The sequence below is a fragment of the Aphis gossypii genome, chromosome 2 (assembly GCF_020184175.1).
Source record: "Aphis gossypii isolate Hap1 chromosome 2, ASM2018417v2, whole genome shotgun sequence".
NCBI lineage: Eukaryota > Metazoa > Arthropoda > Insecta > Hemiptera > Aphididae > Aphis > Aphis gossypii.
In genome coordinates this window covers 17,527,018-17,553,858 of record NC_065531.1, presented here as the reverse complement: position 1 = coordinate 17,553,858, position 26,841 = coordinate 17,527,018, and the positions used below count along the sequence as shown (strand labels likewise).

At 25.5% G+C, this 26,841-nt stretch overlaps 2 protein-coding genes across 2 annotated transcripts; one reads left to right on the top strand and one right to left on the bottom strand.

Annotated features, from left to right (window-relative positions):
- Positions 1 to 2,406: 2,406 nt before the first annotated feature.
- Positions 2,407 to 6,683, bottom strand: LOC114128591 (uncharacterized). Its single transcript, XM_027993136.2, has 4 exons — positions 6,396 to 6,683; positions 5,060 to 5,365; positions 3,540 to 3,682; positions 2,407 to 3,347 (listed from the first exon to the last, which is right to left on the bottom strand). The coding sequence occupies exons 1-3, from the start codon at positions 6,472 to 6,474 to the stop codon at positions 3,603 to 3,605; spliced, it is 465 nt and encodes a 154-aa protein (XP_027848937.2). The 5' UTR covers positions 6,475 to 6,683; the 3' UTR covers positions 2,407 to 3,347; positions 3,540 to 3,602.
- A 13,744-nt stretch (positions 6,684 to 20,427) lies between these two features.
- Positions 20,428 to 26,627, top strand: LOC114128587 (serine protease filzig-like). Its single transcript, XM_027993130.2, has 6 exons — positions 20,428 to 20,642; positions 20,903 to 21,168; positions 22,851 to 24,116; positions 24,486 to 24,799; positions 24,864 to 25,030; positions 25,678 to 26,627. The coding sequence occupies exons 1-6, from the start codon at positions 20,640 to 20,642 to the stop codon at positions 25,852 to 25,854; spliced, it is 2,193 nt and encodes a 730-aa protein (XP_027848931.2). The 5' UTR covers positions 20,428 to 20,639; the 3' UTR covers positions 25,855 to 26,627.
- The last annotated feature ends 214 nt before the right edge of the window (positions 26,628 to 26,841 follow it).

Here is a 26,841-nt window from a genome sequence, read left to right as displayed (position 1 = left end):
TTTATCCCTAATTATATGTAATAAGATGATATTTGAGTACCAATTATTATAAAAGTCATCGGTGAATTCAAATCAGTTATTAAGAGTAATTCAAACGGCCAATTCTTTAAATATTATTTCAACCAAAATATTCTAATCTTTTGTCAATCATACCGTAAGACAAGGCCGCTTACTCGTATGAGGGGGGTTTTGAGGGTTCAAACTTTTATAGTAATCGTAACTCGAATATACTCTTGAAAGCTGATTCGAACTTATTATTATGTCTACTTGATATCGATCAGGACTTTTTAAGAATTCGTTCACCAACTTATAAATTTGGTTTCATTACTTATCATAATATAAATGATAATCATTTTAAACTGAAATTAAAAATTTTAAAATGTGTCCAGATTGATCTCAAGTAGATAAAAAAATTTTTAACAAATTAAAATTAGATTTTAGAAGTCCCATTTTTATGTCTATTGTCTATTGGTTATTCTATTTATTTGGTATGATTAATAAAAAGAATGCATACAACTTACAAGGTACATCAATACATTATAGATATATACTCATTCACCGCAACAATGTCGCTCCGCTATTTCTTTTAGATATACATATATCAAGTCACACGGCATACACGCTAACAATTATTACGTCTTTTAAAATTTTAAATATTACACAGTACATAAATGGTTTCTAACATATCCTATTCTACGCCCCTTTTAGAGATTTTAAAAAGTTTCGTGCCACTCTTATAAATTGTAAAAACTGAATAAACATAGTTAAATAAATATACATTTTTGAAAGTGATAACAGCTTGCGCCTCCCTAGCAATAAGTATAGATACCCCTCAAAGGTGGAGAAATATTGTAGTACGTAGTACGTACCTATACATTTTTACACAATTATTTGAATGTACTACTTTGCCTATATTTAACTCCTTGAAAGCAGTCAGTTTCCAATTAATTCCTCGATCCGGATTTGCCATTAAACAAAGTATACACATAACTAAAAATTAATATTATTTAATAAATAATGTTTATCATTTTAGATTCTGAACGAAGTGATGAATGTATTGATTTATATACACACAATGATGTGTGTTTTTTTTTGTGTGTCTGTGTACAGCATAACTAGTCGAAATAATGCTCCAATTTCAAACTATGGGGGTGGTTTCCGTTGTAAAAGTGAATATCCTTGGTGCATTATAGAGGTAAAAAGTTAACATTTACCAACAGTTTTCAAAAAAATCGAGAAAAATAAAAAAAAAATGACGGAAAAACAGCAATTTTTACGCAAAACCAGTTTTCGACCAAATCGATTTTTTTTTTATGGTTGTGATTCAAAAACTAATCACTGAAAATACTTGAAATTTTCACCAAATGTTTATGTCAGTGGTATCTGTATATAGTTAAATTTTCAAAAAATTATTTGTAATTTTTCAAAAAGTATAAGTCGTAGATACTTGAAAATTTTACCAGTTATTTAGATTGGCATTTTCCTTACATGATTTAATTTTCAAAATATTTTGAGTTTTTTTGAGCTATTTTTAGACAACCGAAATTTTCAATTTTTCTGAAAATTTTTTTTTGAAGTGTCGATAAAATTTTTTTGGCCCTATCAAAATACTTGAAAATTTTATACAAAGTTCCTCATATATTATTCTTATATTGATTAAAAAATTATAAGAATACATAGGCACAATTTTTTTTATTAGCATTTGAAGTTCAAATTTTGACGAAAATTCGTCAAAATTATGAATATTTGCAAATTATTTTGTAGGTATAATTCATAAAAATGTTTGTATAGGTAGCTAAGAGTTGAAAATTTAATACAAGATTTTTCATAAGTTTAGCTTACAATAATTATAAAAGGACTTACATTTTGGTGTATTCAGGCCTTTAAAACATAAACCACCTTTTTCACCAACCACTGGAAATTATATCCTAGGCTGACAAATCATCTTCGTTCAGAATCGTTTTTCGTATACAATGATACCTATCATTGCATTCAAATTTAACCTACCCTAGTCCGAGGTCAACCCCACCCCCTAATGTACAGCAGAACAGTACCCACTTGCCCGCTTTTTTACGGTCGAATCGCTAATTAAAAAAAAAAAAAGTGATGTGGCATATAATCGATCTTTATGAGAACACTACAAGATTAACAATGGTGATGATTATTTGTTGCAATTTAGCATACATGATTAATTAATACTAAAATAAAGTTGAAACGAAAAAGACCAAAAATTTTCTACTAACAAATATTGACACCGGTTCTGATTATAAGGCGCCTAAGAAAATCGAAAATGGGTTGCAGAAAGGTTCCGATTCAAATGGTTTCATTTAAAATACCAGTGTTTTAAATTTAGGTTTTAAACCTTATGGATTTTAAGTTCAGATTTAATATCAGTAGTAGACAGTAGCCGAGTAAAATTTATATTTTATTAAAGATACTTCGTATTATAATATTATATAATATTTCATGTTTAAAGTTAAAACTCTTTATGTTTGTGAAATGATCTATTTACAGTATTCTTCAATTGTTTATAATTTATTTCAAATTTATTACAGCTATTATACAACTATCTGAAATCAAGGCGATTGAAGCAAGGTGATGAATGATGATATAAGTTCTCAACAACCGGTCTCAATTTCCTGAGTTGCCAACTAGCTTATTTTTTAATCATAATATTAATAATGTAATGTATCACGGCGTAGCGTATAGACAATATTATTACAATAATAATCATTGCATTTTGATGAAAATAATAAAATTAAAAAAATTAAATAGTTTGTTATAAACCATCCAAGATAGAATAAATAAAAAAATTTGCAAAAAAAATCAATATAATGTTATTAAAAAAATCTTATAAGTAAATATAACAACTATAATAAATAATTATACATATTATGTTATACGTAATTTATATAATAATACCATAAATATAACTAAAAACAGATTTTGTCATAAAAAAAAAAAAAAACAATTATATTAACAATTTACATTGACTAGGTACTTACATATATAATATAATAAAGACATACATTATTATATATTATAATAAATAAGCATGAATGTTAAAAATATTATTGAATTACATATAATTATGTAGGCAATATTCGAGATTAGTACAAAGTCTAACACATATCAGAAACAAACGTTTTAGATTTATTGTTATCTTATTCAAAACTTATATTTTGCTTTTAAACTAATAATAATACGTAAAGAATAATAATAAAAAAAGATGTATTTAATTAAAAATAATATCACAGCGTGTAGTTGCTAAACATCATTCCATTACCTATTGAATTTCAAGGTTCAACGATATTATAGTTTGCCAATTTGTTCTTGATAATAATGCTCTGTGAAAACATAGCGTTATTATTTCTATTGTTATTATAGTTATATAATATTTAATATACATCCATTTAAACATTTAAATTAGTTTTATATTTAATCAATGTTTAGAGACCATATTATTTGAGAGACTTATGCACTATGTACTTACACACTTAATAATGACAAAACTTGGAACAAAAATGTATTATACTTACTATTATAAGTATTACTTTAATGCAAACATAATTGTCTTAATTTTGATGTAATTCTTTTCCAAATCAAAACCGGAACCAAGTTTTGTGATGGTCGTCAGTTGAACTCCGAGGTTTTTTGATCGTCGGAGATAATTGTTCACTAGCTACGTTAAAAAAAAATATTTTTTTGTTAACAAATCATAATGATTAAAAAGTTATAACTGGATAATTCTCGTTAGACATATGTATTCAATCAATATGTAAATATTTCAAACAAAATGCATTGTGCAATTGAGCAGTAGGATACATGTTTTTGAAGCAGTGGTATAGGCGTGTCCAGAACTCTAGACCTCCATGGCTGGGGAGGAAAATTTTAAAATTTTAGTTTTTATATACAGCTGTCTACCCTGCCTCCCCCTATGAGCAGTGCTTTAAGTATAAAGTAAACTTTTAAAAGTGTTTTTCTTAAGACCAAACCTATAAAGTATTTATATTACAATATGATAATTGTGATTTTGTTAAAATTTTAACTAATTTTGTTTAAAGTTAAAATTTATATTGCTTGTACTAATAGGTTCTTAAACATTTCGAGGGATTCTCTATTGCTATTAATTATACGTTTATATTACCCACTCTTAATGATTATGACTTTTGAAATACAAATTAAATATAATTAACTATTGTGTGAATCTTTTTTGTTTCATTTTAAAACGACCGTTAGAGGTAACGTTAAAAATATAATATAATGAGTATTAATTCTGTTTACGAACAATATAATAGGACGGTGAAACAATATCATATATTTATTTTTGCTTATTCAAATTAATCCAAAAATCTGGTGAGTAAGTGGAACAAAATCTTATGATATTTTTAACACGCCTACATGGCTCAAAGCTACCAATAATACATAGAAAGTCGCTCCAAGCATAATATAAATATCATAGTTGTCCCTTTTTATACTACGTCTCATTGGAAGTAATGAATATTATTTGAATATTACAATTACTAACGGTTTGTGTGGTCATGTTCGTCATAGGTTAGAGAGTGTTGATATTCTTTAATTATAATATACGTATAGTCGTATAAAAAAATATAGAAAGTGTGAATATTAATGAATACGATACATATATATTATATATATATAATTGGTATTGTACCATACATTTATACAGCACATTATGTATATATTATAGGTACTACGTCGTACATATTTTGGTAATGTGAAAAAATTGTTCTGAATCCACAGTTTAACGTGTACATAAACGTAGATATACATATATATTTTTATGCATTAGCAATATTTCTAATGAATAGGAAATATTATTAATATTTTTTATTTTTTAATATTATAATTTTTTTATTTGTAATATTATACATTTATGCGCTGTGCTTAATTCATCATACGATCCTATTATAATACGTAGTTGAAAGTTTTATAAGGTTTGGTTAGTGTAGAATTTTTTACTTATAATTTGTTTTCGTTTTATACCATAATGTATTGTATATATGTTTATTGTTTATAAAAAAAGATAATTTCTTACGTTTTTTACCAAATTCCCGTTGCAGACGTCGACTATTCCACTTTCGTTTCACTTTCATGACGTTTGTCACCATCCATGCAGCGAATTTCTCCTTGTAGCTGCTATCCTTTGCTATCACTCGTTCCCATGCCTGTGTTTCCAATTTTTTGTCGGCTTCCATTCTCAGTTTTAAATCTGTACTGTTTGTATAAACCCAATCATGTAATCGGCACGCTTCGTCTAGCTTATTGATGCCAAGCTGACCGCGAGCAATCCGTTCCAAAAATTCCGTTCCCGGTCCACAGAAATGATAACCAGGAAAATGAGCTGTGTGCAAAAGATTTTAACAACTTATTATATTTCATCATATACAGTTATACAAGACAATAAGAATTTTTTGTGCTGACAATGATCTTTGTTCCAGTTTAATAACTTGGTATATTGTTGTTATTTTATAGAATACAAACTTCACATACTATACAATAGATATACAACTCCAATATTAGATTTTGTCAGATTTCAATGTTTTATAGAACATAATTTTTATTTACTCATTTAAAGAGATCTTTTATTAGTTATAAACTATTGTTCATTATTTTTCTTATAGGTAGAGGATACAATATTATAGTCTATAAATTCTCAATAATAGTAAGTAGGTACAGTGTAGGTACACACTATAGGTATGAATGTCAATTTTAAAAAACTCAAATCACATTATTATATTATATTATCTATATTATTATTAAAAAAATGATTAAAACTATACAATGTGTATATACACTTACGATAAAAATTAATAAGATGTTTTTTTATTTATTTAATCCTTCACCACAAGCGCAATTTTTTTTTTCAATTATTATACTCGCGGTGTATTTTGTACACCAATTTGGTTTACATAGAAATTAATGTCGTATTATACATATACTCGACTTTATTTACTTATAAATTATAAAACAACAAAGTTCTACTTAATATTGTTTTAAATTAAATTATTATAATGTATAAAAGAAAAATATTTTGTTATTACTATATTATAATTGCTAAAAGTAAAGATATCTCACTGTCAAATAATTTTTCCGAACTTAAAATTATTTGTATGTATAGGCATTTCCGTGCAGGAGTTCATCAAAGACATAGAATACCATAGCCCATAGGACATATTATTAGTAGGATGTTTTGAAATAACCGTCAAGTGAATTTTAATTAAAACGTAAGTATAGAATTTAAAAAAAAATCATTCGTGTTATTATTTATATATTATTAATTAGTGTATTACCTTATTGTTACTTTATAATTTTTAATACAGTGATACTTATGGAAGTATCTTCATTTTATTTTATTATTATTGTTTGCTTACTTTCTCTTGATTTTGTCTGTACATGGCAATTAAATGTAAACCAAATTAATAAATGCACTGGAATGAATTTTAAAACCATTGATTAAATCAATTTTAAAACCGTTGAAATAAAAAAGTATTGAAAGAAAATCAACTAAAATGAGCCGCGAAAATTAATTCGATAGTACCTATACGGTAACGATATAGTTGTAGCCTAGGAGCGTCTTGCGCTTCGACCACTGCTACGTCTATGTGAAAACTAACACGCGATCTCGTATGTATTACATTCGTACGTGTATCCACTAAACTGGTTCCAAATCGACTTTGATATGTATTATATAGCTATTATATTTAAACTTCAAAATGACCGCCGCGGTACGTTATAAATACTGTATTTACAGTAATTCATTTTTATGGAATGATTTTCCAATCGTAGGGTTTTCCCACGCGTGTGTATTGTGTAAAAAATCTAAACACTTTGCAATATTTTTCAGATGATATTCACAACTATTTGCGATATATCTAACACTGACGGAATGCGTGTGCACATAATGCATTTTATTTTTGACGCGTAAAGTAGGTATTTGAACATTTTTTTTTTATCAAGCTGTTCAAACCGTATCACCGTACGTAAAATCAGAGATTTGAATTTTAAATAGGTGCCTACTTATCAAATTCCTTTTTTATTTTTCAAGAAATTCCCTGCAAACGTAAAACAAAATAAAATGACTAGAAAAAATGTCTGTAAATATTTTCAGTAGATAATGCGGTTTTGTAAATTTCTATTGTTTAACATGACGTGTAGTGTGTACATGGAAAATGTACTAATAAGTATTATGATGTCTATATAAACAAAGATAGTAAAAATCTTATAATTCATTCATCATTCGTAGTTGACAGTTGTACGTAAATGTTGAAATATTTCACACAAGATACAAGAAAATTCTATGTTTAAAATAATTACTGCAGAAATAAAACAAAACAATAAGCCAGCTGATCAAAAGTTGGTTTAATTTTTAATTATAGTCGTCATTATTTATTTATCGAATATAGATGAATTATTCCAAAACATAAGTTGGTATTTATTTTATTTTCATTAGTTATAATTTTATAAGTAATTTAAAAAAAAAAGTAAATGCCACGACTAATGTAGACTTGTTTTTTTACCAATTTTTTTTTAACAACATTATTGTACGATTTTCTTTTAAAAATTGTTGGTTTAAAAAAACACGTTTTCTCTATACATGTTAGGTTAGGTTAAGATACACATTTATATTATATTGTTTTATGTATTAATATTATTATAATCTAAATCTATTTGTTTGTATTCTATATCTGTATTTCCATTAGAAAAAAAACACATTCAAATTGTTTTCTATATTTAAACTTTTTTTAGTCTGTTTGAATAAAATATGATAAGTGATTGATATAAAAATATTATATTTATAGAGAACAAAAAGGGAAAAAATCTTAAAAAGAGACTCAAGTGATGACCGTCCCTATTGGCAGTTAATGTTACGTTTATTCTTTATACGAGTAAGTAATGAGTATAATACTATAATATAATATACCTGTCTATTAATTAATTTTGCTCTTATATATATTAATGTTTATATATACATACCTAATATATGAGAGTGTGTTTATTTTTAAATTTGCTTATTTTTGATTAACGAAATATACTACTTCTGAGTCATGAATTTAAATGTTGAATTTAAATTTATTCCAGCAGTATCTTTGTCAACTGCGTGGTTACGTTAAAATTTTATAGAGTAGATGATTTCCATAAAGGGCACGGGAAAATATTTTAAAGAGCACCGGTTTTTATTTTCTGACAATAAATAATGATGTATGTACTTATTTACATAATATCACATTAAAATTTTTCTTATTGTTTTTTTTTTTTGCTGGCAACAAATGCATGATTTCGACTCACGGATATTGTCAACTGTCAAGTTCGGGGTGGAGTGCCAAAAACAACTGTGTTTATAACATATCGTTATAAAAACTTGTATTATATTACCATTGAATAACACAACATTGAATAAATGCACACAATACATGATTTGGTGTACTAATACGAGTGTCGCGATAACTATAATAAGTCTTTACGATTATATCGATTCCGAATTCTCGGACTATTTATAATTTAGATTTTCCCGTCATTCATTACAACAATGAATAACTACTGTGCGGTATTTGCATAATTTATGAACACTAATTAATTTGTACGATATAGATTGTGAGCGCCGAGCGGTAATACCAATACGTGCGATACGACGCCGTATAGAATGCAGTTCGTTGACACCTGCGCCGTTCGTGAGTTGAACTACAGACGTAAATTGGCAGACAAAACGACGTGGAGGCGACCGATGCTGCGTTCGTTTCGTTTAAGCCCACGATCAGCTCCAAATAGTATTATAATATTTTTTACCGTCGAGGCCTTGGAGATAATAAAGATAATCTTATAATAATGTCTATTATAGTCTTAATAGCTAATATAATTTTCAATAATATCAGTATTATATTATAGGCACGGGCGTTTGATCGAGGCCGGCTTCTCGACTGACCCGACACGAGGTCACGCAGTGCGTTAGCCGACCCGATTCACGGCCAACAACGCTCGCTAACTTTTCATAATATTTCAAAACTCGTAAGCTCCAGGCGATCTCGCGACACAACAATGTTCTCACAAACAGTGATTTGGTATGCGCATAATATATACCTACTCTCACTTCGTTGCTTATATTCACTAAATACGAGCTTCGTGTGGTGTAATTCGGAAGTTGTAATGATGAAGTGAGACGATGTTTACATTATTGTTGTAATTATCATTTATCGCAGTTTTATTTAAGTAATATTTTTTTCGCGACCTTGAAACCGTGCATACATTCAATAAAAAAAAAACCCGAGTACATCATGGTACGTTTTCTGTAGTAGAGTTCTCTCATTTAACTTTAAAAATTTAACAAATTTTTCATCAAATCGACATACGGAATTATTTTTATTTAATTTAAAACATAACTCATCAAGAACAACGGAAAATGTATTGAAAACTAAATTTTCTCTTTTCGTTAACAATTAATTGTTAAATAATATATAAGTCACTATAAATCATGGCGATGTCAAACAATAATAAAATACGTTTAACAACAATTAATAAAGACGATTGGACTGATTGGAGGTAATGAGTATAATGAGTTAATGGCTTTCTAACAACCGTGTACCTACATGCAATAAGCACGTGTGCATAGTGTGTTGTATAATTTATAAGAACAATAATGATATGAATTGATAAAAGATAACGACGGCATAAGGGTAATTATAAATATTGTTATAATTTTAACTATAACTTATACGCCTATATAGATCTTTTACATTTTTGCCATGTACGTATTATATAGTAATATTATATTAATAAATGACAACTCAATACTCATACTACTTTAAATGCAGCAATCGTATCAACTGTCAACATGTATCTATGCAAGGATGTAGTCCATCTTAAGATAAATGTTCTTACAGAGTAACTAGTGTTATAATTTATAAGTTAAAATAAGTAATAACTTGCTGATATAGTATGTATATAATATTAGTCATGTAATCAGATTTTTAAATTTTAAAATGTCAAATCTTATGTTAAGAACTGTTGATAATCAGTTTATTGGTTTATCCCGTATTTGCGACGAAAAATAATGAAAATTTTATCAAAACGATTTTCTACTGCCATCTTTAAACATCATAATGATGCCACTAGACTACTAGAGGCAATGAAGTATCGATTTAAGCGAGGCTATCACAATAAAATCAAATCGATCGTAAAAAAATAGTTTCATTCCGTACTTCCAATAGTACTTAAGTAAAAGTATGATACAAAATAAATATGAAAAGTTTTGGAACAGTTTTCGAAATTTATTTTAAAACTGATATTAATTATATTATATTTATATTAGAAATTTGTAAACATTTTATTTAAAAGAAATCATAAAGAGCAGAAATAAAAAATGAGTTCCAAGATTTTAAATAAAAGTTTTTAGTTTATTTTTATATAATAATCAAGTTTATACTACTAATGAAACACTGATGTTTCTATAAGAAATACAAAAGCATGTTTTTGGTAAAAAAAAAAAAAAAATGATGAATTTTCCATCGTTATGTATTACAATTTATAATTAATATTAAGAAGGAACTTGTTTATAAAGGAATGACGCATTGATATGCGTTCTTTTTCAAATATAGGAACGAGTTCTTAGTTATGAAGAAAGTAAATTTTCATTCCATGTATTATGAAAAAAACAAACGTAAGTTATTTTTAATTATAGGTAATATTGTGTAGAAATTATTTTAGTGTTGGTATCATATCACTAATATCACTGTTAAAAATTTGGGCTTCTTAAATATTCTCATTTTTTTATCACTTTTTTTTAGCTTTTCATTATTCGTTTAAACATTTATTGTAAATGATAATTATTAACAATGAATATTGTTACGCACAATGGCGCTCGATAATTCAACATTATATTTTTATATCTATCTAGATACATTAAATATATTAAGATGTGTTGTAGCCTATAATTTATTTTAAACAATAACCCCGAATATCAAAATATTATAATCATTATTTTAGTTTAAATAATAAATTTTTTTGATATTTTAGTTATTAATTTTTTTTTAAAGTGATTTTCATGTTTACGTATTTGTTTCGTTTTATTTTCATTTTAAATATTTTAATTCTCGCGAATTAAATTTATGTAAACATTATTTTTCTGAATATTATTTCCATAAATATTCTTTCTTTGGATGCATAAAATATTTTATTCTCATATTATAATACACAGTCTATACGAGTATACTGTGGAAGGCGTGGGCAGAGTTTAATGAATTAGGTATTATAAATCTGTTGAGGGTATATATAAGCGTAATTATGACAGAGGGGTCGACCTACTTCCCCTTAACAAATTCAAAATCTGAAATTATATACTATAATTGATTTTATTGTAGTGAACATAATATTATGAATATGATTATGAACACATATATATTTTAAATAAATCAAATTATTTGTGTTTTTATTTTAAACTGTGGGACTCTACTTTGTGTTTGCCTTTGATCAAAAACCCCCCCTTCAATCATTTTTTTTTTCCGCGATCTCAGAGTAAATTATCTGGGTATAATAAAATCGTTATGAAAAATAATAGGTACATACATTATGAAATATTAACATTTCTATAGATCTAAAAATTTACAAAATAACACTAATATTCGTTGTCGCTTTCTATGGTAATCATTAGACAGATGCAAGTAATTTTCAAAACTTTTATCTAATAAAAAGAAATATTATGTTTTGACACAGTATGTTTTCGGTATTTGTGAACATAGTACCGATTCCATTTGTATGAAATCAAGCTCTCACAACTGACCGCTTTCACACTTACTGGATTTATGTTTAAAAAATATATACTCTGTATATGAGTCATAGTTGTTAATGTGAGTGTGTGTATCAAAGAACTTATTTAATAAGTTAGTTGTTCTGTATACAAAGTAAAATGCTTAAACATTTTAATTATATATTACCATAAAATTATATATATATATATATTGATATGGTTAATTATAATGTACAATAACTTAACTTCCTAGTGTTTTTGAATGCCTCATTAAAATACTATTTTACTCGTGTGGGGTTACATATTTATTGGTCCAAGCATAATTTTATTTTTCCACACTAAATTAGACATAACAACTTTAAAAAAAAAAATTAAATGCTGTCTATTATTTTATGATACAAATTGTCGACTCTTATCAAGATTATTTATCTAATATGGAGCTTATTGACTTGTCAAAATAACTTAAGTATAACTTTAATGCTCATAAATTTACCGGTTGGAAAATCGGTAGTAATTTATATGATATTTTAATTATAATATATCTGTGATCTAAGATATAACCGTGTGTTTTTGATACTATTTTAGCACTATGTACCTACAGTGTTATCGGGTATAATCCATTGGGTTCTCTTAAAATTTGCGAAGTGTTTCAATTAAATTGAAGCGATATTTAAAAAAATTAAAGATTGTTTTAAAGTAGGTAGGCAAGTGATATTGCATAGTTAGTATCGGATGAGTTACTGTAATGAATGTGTTAAATTTGATTTCAATGATACAGCATTGTATACGAAAAATGATTATAAACGTAGATGATCAATCAGTTTATAATATCACTAAATGTATTATTATTTCATATTGTTATAATTATTGATATTGTATTAATCTATTATAATAGTGATTTATTTTACTATTCGTAATATGATAAGTTGAATTATTTTACACGTAAAAAATTTTTAGTTCTCATAAAAAATTTTTTTTAATTGTAACAAAATAATTTAAAATCGTTTGAGGATAAATAGTAAAGTTATATTGCGTTCGTAATAAATTAAAATGACTTTTCGATAGAATAAAACATAATACATTCTAATATCTATTTGGACGGTGTCTGTGCAAAAGAGTACATGTTAAAAAACACTACTTTTCAGGAAACACAAAACACAATATTTTGTCATTTAATTAGATAATCTATTACTTTAATACTTGAAATAGTTTATTTAGACACATTAAAAATTGATTATCAGGTGCTTTATAACTGAATAACGGAATAATTGTATTTTTATTGACTTGTGCCAAACTATAATATAAAAATTATTAATTTCACTGACTTGTGCCCTATTGCACAACAAGAAAATGATTATTGATTATAAGCACTTTTTCATAAAATAATAATTTCAATCACGATATTTTAATATTATACTTATCTAGTTGAATGTAAATTGAAAAAAAATTAAGTAGGTATTTAAAAAGAAGCATATTTTTTTAATAGTATTATATTAAAAAAAATATTTACCTAATTCTTCAAATTACTTGTGCCCTTTTACACGAAGCTACATACACATTTTTGAATTTCGTCTTTTTACACATAACATGATATTGACATAAGCCCCTTTTTACCAATACATTTGTATTATCATCACTAATGACTATTGACTTATCGCACTATCTAATAACTTGATAACTATTGAAGATGTGTTGAAAATAGTGGTATCAGTAAACGCAGCACAAAATTTCTTACAAAATATATAGAAAAAATTGACTTGTGATTTTTTACACAGACATCGCCCAGTTGATCTGACATGACCTGACATTATAATATAATCATAGATTAGTGGTCATGTGTATTATATTAAGGTTTTTTTTATTTAATTTCATTCCGTTATCATTGCAATGGATTATTCATATATTAACCAAATAATTGTAGAATTATTATTATGTATAATGTAGTTAATTATATTTTAAATTATAGACAAGTACTCAACAATAAATTATGGATAGTCTCAAACTCTCAAATGACCATTGTGATTAACTAGTGCGGTCATTAGCTTGTGTAAAAGTTTCGAAACTATGTACGAGTATTAGCCTCCAGTATAACTATAATCAAGATATATTGTATCCATCAAAAAATATTAAAATGAGTCATATGAAGTTTTTCAAAAACATGTGTAAATAATATAAGAAGACACTATAAATTAGTTAACATTCTAAATACACGGAGTAATATAATTATTAGGTACACTAATTATATCTACAATATACATTTTTAATTATTTGAAACTGTTTGATATTCGAGTTTTATACTTATACATTACTTTTACAAATTACGAGTAAACACAGTAAAATAGGAATATATTCCGTCATGGTTTTCATCATGGGTAATAACGCTCATGTTGTTAAAAAAAAAACCCAATACAAAATATGTGTCTTATTATTATTATTGATATACTGCGTATGACGGAAAAAAATACCTGCAGTAAAGATCATACACAAGGAAATAGGTGATTCAAAATTCTGTATCCTACTTATTCATTCAAACGATTTAAAATGAATCAAGTCAAAAAAAAACTGTTTATTTGTTTACGAATTCGACGTGGTTAAAAATTGTTTTCACTTTACTCTTCTTTGCGGATGGCTTGTAATAAAATAAATGAGGTATTTAAACTGAACTTATTAGTTATTTCCCCAACCACGTTGTAAATTCGTTAATTATATTCTAAACAATTATCCACTTATAAGATAAAAAAATTTCACTGCAATGGCGAACCTTGTTCATATTGGGCTTTGTCCCATAATATAAGATTATATCAAAAAATATTCTAAAAGTTACGCTTTATTAGCTGATTGATATCGCGATTGTTGTCGATATAATCTAACAGCTACTATTGTCTATTTTTTAATATTTAATTTTTATATTTAACTATAAGAATTAATTAATTATGATTTATGGGCTGCGCCTACTTATAAAAATTAATGATACATACAAATATACAATATACACATATTATATCGAACTACTATAATATTATGGTAATAACGATAAGGGTAACACATTTTTAATAAGAGTATGTACATTTCAAAACTGTTTGACAAAAATAAAAATAAATATTATTTTAAAACTGATTACGAGTTGAAAGAAGACATTAGGAACGAAACGTAAGTTTGTTTTTCAGATAATTACTTCTGAATAATTGGAAAATATGAAAATACATAAATTAAAACAGAAAACTTATGGTGAAATATATAATATTTATAATATTATATGAATAAGTATCGTCCGTTGGTCGAAATTCGACCATAAAATCAATTTTAATTGTAAAGTCAACACGTTTTAAACTATTGCTTTTCTTATCATATATACATAGTTTGTTATCGTAGACCATAGTTATTGTTTCTCCTTTTATTCGTATGAATGTTTTGTACAAACAGTACAAACATAAGGACATTGCTTTTTGACGTGCCTTTGAATAACAAACAATAATTATCTATTGTTTTCTTTTGTCGCATAAACTGGTTACTGACATTAATACTTCGTAGTATCCAACTTTTGCCAATAATTTTTTTATTATTTTTATTTCATTTTATTGGACAGATAACGCCACTGTTTTCGTATTTTACCTGCCTTGGCGTCATCTACTCTACAATACTATTTTAATCACGGTCGATTATAGAGGTATTCATAATGCAAACCACGGTAGATTATAATTTATAATCTATCGTGATTCTAATGATACATCTATTTTATACTCACTATATAGGTTTACTTCCTATAGTAGGTACTATGCATACAGGCAGAGTAATCTGACAAAAATCATTTGTTTATTAATAATATGTAGATTTAAAATTATTATAATTATATACTTAATATTATAATTAGATATATATAGGTATAAATATATATATATATATTTAATATTTATTGTTATTACCTACATATATTATTTATTTATCTTTAGTCATTTATGTGTATTTTAATTTTGACATTAACGCTTGTTCATCAGATTTATTTTATTAGTAAATTTACCAGTTAAAAAAAATAATCACTTATATTATATCATATAAATGTTTTATATTAAAAAGTTAATTATACATGACGTGCCTATCTATATTATCATTATCATTCAAGTGAATGTTTCCTTTATAACAAAATATTCTTGTTTCCAAATTCATTTAGTTGTTAGTTTTTTTTGTAACTACTATCTAATTGAACTAATTATAGTGACTACCAAGTAAAGTGAAGTTTATAAATTATAATATTTGTGTTGATATTTTTTTGTATCATCTTAGTGTTTTGAAAAGTTAATTGCCTTAGTGTGTAACTTTTATTCGCTATACTCACAACTCCATAATATACTTATTATTTTAACCAAAAGAACATAGGGATTATCAATAAACATTTAGCACACCACAAAAAAACTAAAATGTTGCCTCAGAATGAATTTAAGATAAAATATAATTTGTTAAATAAATAGTTACGAATTAAGGTTTAACGTAAATGCATTAATACTTCTCAAATATAATATTCAATTTACCATAATATTTATATGTGTATTTTTATTTTAATAATATAATTATATTCAAGCTTCGTCAATTTAAATTTTAAGAAGAATTTAAATAAATCCAACTTGTGTATTTTTCGAGTTCAATATCTCCAATATAATTTACGAACACTTGCATGGAATAAGAAAAAACTACAATTTATAAAATTTTTTAACTTATCGAGGTTTGGATTATTAAGACTTGAATAAATAATAATTATTGGGTAATTAGGTAGTTATCAATTAATTTGACTGTTTAAAATAAAGTTGATATTGTGTATTTATTAAAATGATTTTTTTTCTAAATGGCTAATTTAAAATTTGTGTAGTATATTATACTCTTTTTATTAGCGTCTCAATTCAATTAATCCTACTTAAACAGATATATTACTCGAAAATAAAATAATATTATTTAGTAAACTTTTTAAAATATACATATATTCAAACTAATTCGAATTGATGTTCAAAAAGAAATACATTCATTTTTTTTATAAATGAAATAATTAATTTAAAATATATAAGTATAAAATATAAAATTAATTAATTAAAAAAACTTGATGTTAGGTTTATAGTTGACACATCCGATAATTAATAATTGATTTATTGATGCAATGATAATAATTTTATTTTATTTTATTCAATATATCAATTCCATTGCTTTACAGTTTAGGTATATCAGAATCATTTATTCGAATTTCGGCTTTATGCAGGTGTTAAATGAATTATTGTTCAACAATTAAATAGAAAATAAATAGTAACGTATCATGTGTTACTTGATATTTTCTCGGCTGCAGGGAATAATTTAAAATCATAAATGTATTTCAAAATTATGATGAAAAATTAAACGTATAACGTTATAATAAAAATCCATCACAATTACGAATAAAATGTTGTTATTAGCACAAAAACACATCTAGGTATGTTAAAATTAAACAAACATTTAGGTGATCGTAACTATTTGGGTAAACATATTGAATACATATGGCGTGTATATAATATGTAAATAGTAAATAAGTTTTAGGAAAACTTAAATTAAAAAGTAGATAACTACACAGTTTTTTTTAGATTATAAGATATTTATTAAAATATTACTGATGGATAATATTGCTATTAAATTTATAGATAAAACAAAACATAATATATTATAAATTTTAACACATTTATAATAAGAAATATTTAGTAATTATTAATTAACATATAATAATTTTTGTCATTAGTTAATTCAAAATCAAACTAACTGCAAAATATACATATACACGATTTTATTTTACCATGACATGAAATTTATAGAAAAAAATGTATCAAGTTTGGATTAATTGCCGTGATTTATTCAGATTGTGATTGATTTGGGTATTTCGATAAAAAAAATCTTGTATATTCCATTGGTTTTGTATCGAATTGAATCCATGGTCTAAGAAACCCACGAAGCGGAGAGTAAGATACTGATATAGGTATTTTATATAATTTTTTTTAAGTTTTAATACCTATATAAAAACATATAATTCATATTACAATAAAATATATAAATAAGTATATTTAGGTATGTAATTAAATAACAATTTTAGTTAACAAAGAACCGTAAATTTAGGTTTTTTGTATTCCCCCCCCCCTTTTCATCAAGAAATTCTAGCTACTACCACTATTTGAACGTTATAAAACGATACATAATTCTAAGAGCTTTTATTTTACGTTTTTAGTCAGTGTCATCATCCTTATTCATTTATCATTTATAATATTAGACATATTTGAATAAGAAACAAAAAAATACGTATGAAACTATGAAGTTCACCATAAATAAAAGATACATAATAAAATAAGTATACATCAAACCAAAATATTATCATTTGCTTTTTTCATTTATTGGTTCTCGATAAAAAAAGAAAAATGTAATCAACTATACACTATAACTTCTTTAAATACTTAATTATTAATAATTTATTGTATTATACAGTATTAGACAATTATTTTTATATTCTTTTCATATTAGACGTGTTCTAAAGATTTACTATAGGTACTAATGCAAATAAGTACCTATCTATAATTAACTCATTACACAATAATTATTACAGGTTATTTCTTAATTGCCTTCAAAATATTATAATTTATCAATAACGACTAACGAGTAATGAATTATTAGAAATAATTAAATGCTTTCGTTTACATTATATGGTTTTATACCAACTGATAGTTATACATTATGATATAATAACCAGGCACGGATCCAGTAATATATTTTTGGGTGAGCCCATAAATTTAACCACAAAAGATAATACAATAAAATTATGATTGAATGTAAAATATAATATTGTTTTGTTACCCTACATGCATGATTAATAAATAATATATAATATTTTAATATTTATAATAAATTCTAAAACTTATAATAAAAGTTCTAAAATAATAACTTAAATGCCAATATTCAAAATTAAAATTATTGTTTTTGAAAATTTAGGGCCCCATCCAGCCCACTCTCTGGATCCTAGCCTGATAATAACATTATTTTATAGTGCATTCACGATTGGAAATAAATAATAATATAATTTTTTCAGAAGTTTGGAAGGTAAATACAATTTTTTGTTTTATTTGAATATTTTAATTATATAAATCATATGGTAGATTATTTAAACTGTTAATTATTTAAACGAAAAACTAAAGCAATATACGATGATTAATATAGTATTCATATAGTCTGGTAATATTTATTTGGATAGTTTTATGATCTTATAAATTTTAATTTAACTTTTATATATATTTATATTTAGTATTGTTTATATTTGACTCTTAATACAACTAGATATAACTCTCGAAAAATTATTGTGTGTGACTTAAATTATACAATTTAAGGTTTGTATAATATGCTGTACAGACAAAGGGAATAGAATATTTTCGTAACGATGACGTTCATTTAGAGATGATTTTAATATAAAAGTAAAATAAAATACAGATGAACCATTTATGTTATAAATATGTATTTGTGATATTAAATTCCATAAGGAAAATTAAACGATGAAACATCTTAAAACAAATACAAAATAATTAACCACGTATATAATGAATAGTAAATAAATATCTTACAAATTAAAATAGTGAATTATAGGTGATTTGTACCATGGTTTTGATGATTAAAAACATTTATTATTTTTGGTGTAATAAAATACTCAAAAACAATAATATAAAAATAAAACAATGGCAGATGACTGACTGAACAGTGGGCAGTATACTAAATACAACAATGCCATACAAGAGAATTTATTACGAACCAGTATTTAATATACACAAATCACCAACAAACAAACGCTTAAAGTAAATTAAATTTCAGATTTTCAGTCATTATGAAGGCATTGCCTAACTTTAATTGTCTATCTTTATATAATATGCATATTACTTATATATTATATACCAGTTAAATGTTTCAGTTTATTAAATCATTTTTTATTTTTTTCTTTCTACTGGAATAAAATATTATTTTGAAAAAGTATAAAATATTGAGCAATTTAAGTAAATTAATTATAATCTATAAACATTTGTGTTTAATGAACATGTTACGAATAATTGATAAGGTACGAAAAAGGGTAGGTACTTATAGAGTTAAATGTACACATCACTTGGGTAATTATATATATGAAAAAAGTTGTCAGTGTTATAATATACATTATCCTATCAATGTATATATCACCTGGTGTGCTGTGGAAAAAGTATTCGTATTGTATTATAATAGTAAACTGACAATTTTGGTAGAACATGATTAATGCGACAATGCATTACTACTTACTAGCACAATCAAATACTTCAAATGGTTCAATTACACAGATTAAATGTACATAGAAATGTATTGATTACTTAGATCATTATTACTATTAATTTATCAATTAATAATCTTAAACGAATTTGAATTTATTATTATATTGCAAATATCATGTTTTATTGTCTTCGATATTTTATGGATAAACAAAAATCTAGTATAAGTATTTTAAGTATCCAATTAATCAATATAACCCATGACGTAGAAAGAATTTTATACTCTAAAGAAAAAAAACACGTTGTTTATCATTTAAAACTGGATTCAAGGATTTCAAGTTCTTAATGTATACCTACTAAAAATATTATAAAATGTGCACATCATATTATTATCGAGCTTATTGTTGATACGGAAACACAAATCGCTACAAGTGGTCAAGAATTTTATGTGCATGAAAAGATTTTTTATACGAATTTATATTATTAATATTAATTATTAGATAAATAAAAACCATATTTTTTAGACAAGTTTTATTTTTGTGACATTATGTATGTATGATATAAATATTAGATACATTTAATTTTTTATTGGATATATTGTATTGACTATGGTAAGTAAATTGTGGAAAAAGTATATAACATAATATAATAATAATATTCAGAAGTTACCAGTACATTTTTACATTTTAATATAATTATCAAATAACAATAATACATTAAATTTGAATGATTGGATGACTCGGACTAAATATGTTTGTAATATTGCAATTTAAGTATTTTGGAAAAAAAAACAAAACCTAGATGACTGAAATAATTTCAAAACTTTATTCATATTTTACCAACTATAACAGTATTTGATAACGGTTCACAGAATTACACCATGTATATTTTTGGTTTGATATTGTTTATCGGGATGGTTTCATCATCGATAATCGGATCAATATCTATTACAAAAACAACAGTGATCGGTTTTTTGGCATCTGAATTTCAGTCCACAACAGGACTCAAGTTAACGACCGTTTTGGAAACTTCAACTCTAACAAATGAAAATGATGATGACGATTGTATCTGCACGCCTTATCATCAGTGCAAATCTTATAAAGCGGCTCCTGATGGTAACGAGCTTATAGATGTAAGGTGAGACTACACTAAATAGAATGCTTATTATATTTTCATCAATAAAACAATACAGGAATTTTGTGTTTGAGCGCCACTTTGTGTGACATTTGAGTACACTCATAATTTTTATTTTTTCAATCTATTTATTTTATTAATAATTTTTAATATAAAGGATAATATTCACGTATGATCATTAATATTCTATACTCAGTACAACAGTTTTAAAACCATTAGATGTATAGTACATAATATTATCCTTGATATGTTGATTTACAGTTTTCATCAATTGATTCGATATAATATGATTGTATGATCGATTAGTATAAATTTAGAAATAAATGGTGTACTTAAGCGGTTTTGCATATTTCTTTTGATAATGAAGTTTTGTCTAATGCATTACCTAGGTACTATGTTTTTATGATAAAAATAAAAAAAAAATAATATTATAAGTAATTAGCGAGAAAGTTTAATGTTACTACTGACTATGTAGTATAAAGTAAGAATTTACATATTTGTAATAACCATTCAGTAATCAGTAATATGTTTTAAATTTTATTCTAATTAAATGAAGGTAATATATTTTATAAGAAAAAAAAAGCTATTGCCAAAGCTAGTTATAGTTAATTACAATTTTGTCAGTTGTTATTGCTTCAATCTTCATTCTATATTTATTAACTTTATTATTTAAAATAAAAAGTTTATTATTTATTATTAGCTAATTTAATAAAAGTAATTTCTACGATAAAATATATGTATATTTTTCTATGCAACTATGTGTGTATAATCATATAAGTGAACCTTAGTCTATTTTAAGTAATAATCTACGGAGGTCGGGAGATGAAATCACGGTTTTTTCACATAGATGTTTTCCAACTCGTATTTTCAATACCTTCAAAAACGTAAAATTGACTTGTCAATTTAAATGAAGATTCTTAAAAATATTCAAATATGCTACCAGCAGTATATCTATCGAAAAAAAGTTATAGTTTTCGTTTGCTATATAGATTTAAAATATATGAGTTTAAAGTAAAAAAGCAAATATTCCAAAGTAGTTTATGATACACTATGAATTTGGCTTAATTTATTGATGAACATTTTATGAAAATCAGTTAAAAATGTTTGATTTGAATATGAATCATTTTTATTTTTATTTTTATTATTACCAATGACCTCAGATGTTGATGCCTTATCAACTCAATATAAAAAATATAATATATATTTATTAATTTTAGTTATATAACTTTACTTCCCGGATTAAAATTAATTTATCCTTCCATGGTTTTTCATACGGCCTTTTTTAAAACGTAAAATTTAATAATAATTAGCTTCGATGTGCATATTATCTTTGTATAAAAGCTATAGACTTGGTTATGTATAATCGTATAAACACACATATAACATAAATATTGTGTTTTATTTATAGAAGATAATATATTTAAAAAAAAATTAATGCGGAACAAATAGTTTGTATTAGTGGTACATATATTTACTATACCATATAATATACCCTACCATATAACCTAACCTAGGTACATTCAAGTTTCTCAACATTTTAATGTTAATTAAATGCCATAAGCTCATAACACATTTTTGACGCCTTAAAATTTATAATATTTTTCAACTTTTTTAAAAATATAAAAATTTTAGTACCTACTATTACAAGTTTATTTAAATATTTGTTTTACTTTTTCATATTTCAGAATAAACGTAGCTCCATGTCAAAGTTATTTTGATGTTTGTTGCAATGATACAAAAATTACTTCAACTGAAAAGTATGAGTCAAATGTTCCTGATGCTACACCTACTAACTGTTATTGTCTTGGTCCTGAAGATTATAGCAAAGAACCAAATATTGACCAAACAGATGTTACTAAAAAACCATCTTATACTGAGATGCCATTCGACGGCCATACAGTGGATCATACTAAAGAAACATATGTTAGCCATAATGAAGATAACACAAAAAAGCCGTACGACGGTCAATCAAATGAGTATCATAAGCACACGTCGGAAGGCCCAAAAGAAGATTATACTAAAAAACCCTACGACGGGCATACAGAGGATCATACTAAAAAAACATATGTTAGCCATAATGAAGATAACACAAAAAAGCCGTACGACAGTCAATCAAATGAGTATCATAAACACACGTCGGAAGGCCCAAAAGAAGATTATACTAAAAAACCTTACGACGGTCATACAGAGGATCATACTAAAGAAACATATGTTAGCCATAATGAAGATAATACAAAAAAGCCGTACGACGGTCAATCGAATGAGTATCCTAAGCACACGTCGGAAGGCCCAAAAGAAGATTATACTAAAAAACCTTACGACGGTCATACAGAGGATCATACTAAAGAAACATATGTTAGCCATAATGAAGATAATACAAAAAAGCCGTACGACGGTCAATCGAATGAGTATCCTAAGCACACGTCGGAAGGCCCAAAAGAAGATTATACTAAAAAACCCTACGACGGGCATACAGAGGATCATACTAAAAAAACATATGTTAGCCATAATGAAGATAACACTAAAAAGCCTTATGAAAGTCAAACAGAAGAGTACACAAAAAATCCGTATGACCACCCAAAAGAAGATTATACTAAGAATCCGCATGACGGCCAATCAGGATATATTACTAAAGAACCGTCTGTAGATAATACGTACGAGGTGACAGATAAATCAAATAATCCTGAACATATTATTTCAACTGAACCCGATAAAACCTCTTATGATCATCATCATGTACAACATAAATGTGGTACTTGGAATAAATATGGAGCTGGTTTTAGAATTGGAAATACACCTGATGGTGAATCACAGTTTGGTGAATTTCCCTCAATGGTGGCTATATTCAAAGAAGAATTATCAAAAGACGGCGAAAAAAATCTTGTATTGAATTGTGGGGGTTCGTTAATCGAAAAAGACGTCATTTTAACAGCCGCTCATTGCGTGATAAAGTAATTATTCATCTCTTATTAATTATTATTTATACAATAATTAAATAATAACTTATTTTCAAGTAATTTTGAATGGGAAATATAAAGATTTTTACAAGTTTTATACATTTTTACTTTCTCATACTACTCGTAATTATTTCTGTATAGTATTTTATAAACAATAGCTTAAACTTAAATAATATGGATTACTGTGGATGAATATACTTGTCGGAGACTTAGCCAGGGTCATTTATGATAGGTCATAAATGATTTTTATGAAACCCAAAATAATTTTAGAACCACAATTTCTGATCAACTTGTTTAATATGTATTAATTATGTTTCTAGAATTTTGTAAAGATCGATGTTTTAATATTAGTTTTTTTTTTAGGAAAGATATTTCAACATTGGTCGTTCGCGCAGGTGAATGGGATTTAAAAACAGAAAAAGAACTACTTAGCCACCAAGATCGAAGAGTATCAAAAATTGTTACTCATCCTGATTATTACGCAGGAGGACTTTATAATGACGTGGCTTTAATTTTTACCGAAAATCCATTTTCTTTACAAGATAATATTCAACTTATGTGCTTACCTTCGTCAAATGATATTTTTATAAATGACATGTGTTACTCGAGTGGTTGGGGTAAAACTGTTTCTTACAATAATTATACTATTGTTAAGAAAACAGAATCAGGAAAAATTAGTATGTCAATAAACGTTATAAAAATAATTAATTTCAATTATAAATGTAATATTTTATTTTGTAGAAGAATCTGGTCTATATCAAGTCAGTATATTGAAAAAGGTTGAACTCCCGATTGTTCCTCGAAGTAAATGCATGGACATTCTCAGGACTACTAGACTTGGACCAAAATTTGTACTGCATGATAGTTTTATATGCGCCGGTGGTATAGAAGGAAAAGACACGTGTAAAGTAAGATAACATTTAGTTAGTTTAGATTTTGATTGTAGAAACTAAATGGGGAATGTAAATATCTTTTAGTTAGTTTAATTAATATAAATTAATATATTATATTAAAATTTAAAATTATACATTTTAAATAATATGGCCTGGGGAGCTGATAATATCATATTATTATGATATTATTTTATTTTAATTTAAAAGTATAGTAGTATATTATAGTAGTATACATTCTGTTAACTAATTTCACAAATGGAAATATTTAGGTTATACATTTATAATATTGTTTTAAATTTATTTTGTAGCTATTGACTAGCATTATTCAGAATATATTTTAATGCGATAATTTATCATTGAATATAATAATATACAAATAATAATAGTAACAGTTATATTACACACACTTGGGTACGAAAAAATTAAGGCAATCGTTGATCGCTTAATTTATGTGTTCTGTTCATACTCTATTATTAAATGTAGATCATCAACTTTTTGAAATGTATCATCTAGCCTATAAATAAAAACATAATCATTTAGAGACATTTTTAATGTTATATTAAAATACATATAATACATTAACTTATTTGATTTTGAATAAGGTTATTCGTATTGTACTTAAAAATATCTTGACTAATTACCTTAATAATATTTTGTGGCAGGGTGATGGTGGCAGTCCATTGATGTGTCCTTACAAAGATGATCCAGATCATTTAGTTCAAGTTGGTATTGTGGCTTGGGGTATCAATTGCGGTCTGGCAGATATACCTGCGGCTTATGTTAACGTGGCCGGTTTCGTGTACTGGATTAAAAACGAAATAGAAAAAAGAAGATATTGAATATTTCTATAATACTTATAATGTGTAAGAATTATATTTAAGATAGATACATACATATAAACATGTTCAAATGAAACTTTTTATGAAAATATTTATTTATTTTATACCGGCTTTATTTAGAAGATTTTATACATTCATTATTAAAAGACTTAGATATTATAGTTTTCATAAATTTAAATTATAAGAATCTTCATTGCTATTTTAATGATAATATTCCATGGAATATACTCGTACATACATGTAATGAAATTTTCATTTGGTATATTTATAATTTTATTTTCAAGATTGTAAATTGTATTATAATATATACTATTATAAATAGATATAAACCATTAAAATACAATACAAATTACAATGTTTATAACAAAAAAAAATATATATATATATTATAAATTAAAATATACATTAATATAATAGTAATTACGATTTATATTGCCCTTGATGTCAATAAATGTGTATTATAAAATAAAAATTGTGAGCAAGTGGTACTGCTCTTCGGTTAATTAGGTGTCTAGAGAGTCACTGTAATTGATGTGTTGAATTTGATTCTGGACGGAGATCTAGGATTAGCCTAGAATCATATTATATTATATCATATGATATTTATGAAAAAAAATATATTTTAAAATTTATTATTCCAAGTATAGTTTCAACAGCTTAAAATATAAAATAGCATTAAATATTAATACTATATTTTATGATTGAGTAAAATGGTTTGCCTAGATTAGGTTTTACAATCAATATGTTTGAGAAATTATAGATGATTTTATTGATGTTGTCTTTTTATTAATTGGATTAAGCCATTCTAATAATTACCGTTTGGCCTTGGTGTTTGGCACTGTTTATTATGATTCATGAAACAGGATATTGTAATGGTGTGCACCTAAGCTATCATATCTTTCTTTAAATTTAAAATATATATTAAATAATTATAATAATCGTTAGCCATTATACATTATATAAAAAAATGTATAGGTAGGTACTTTT

Coding starts and splice junctions, on each gene's coding strand:
- LOC114128591 (XM_027993136.2), bottom strand. CDS start 6,474: ATGGTTTTAAAATTCATTCCAGTGCATTTATTAATTTGGTTTACATTT. Junction 5,366..6,395: donor ACAGACAAAATCAAGAGAAA/GTAAGCAAACAA, acceptor TTTTGCACACAG/CTCATTTTCCTGGTTATCAT. Junction 3,683..5,059: donor ACGGGAATTTGGTAAAAAAC/GTAAGAAATTAT, acceptor TTTTTAACGTAG/CTAGTGAACAATTATCTCCG.
- LOC114128587 (XM_027993130.2), top strand. Junction 24,117..24,485: donor GCCGCTCATTGCGTGATAAA/GTAATTATTCAT, acceptor TTTTTTTTTTAG/GAAAGATATTTCAACATTGG. Junction 25,031..25,677: donor AAGGAAAAGACACGTGTAAA/GTAAGATAACAT, acceptor ATTTTGTGGCAG/GGTGATGGTGGCAGTCCATT.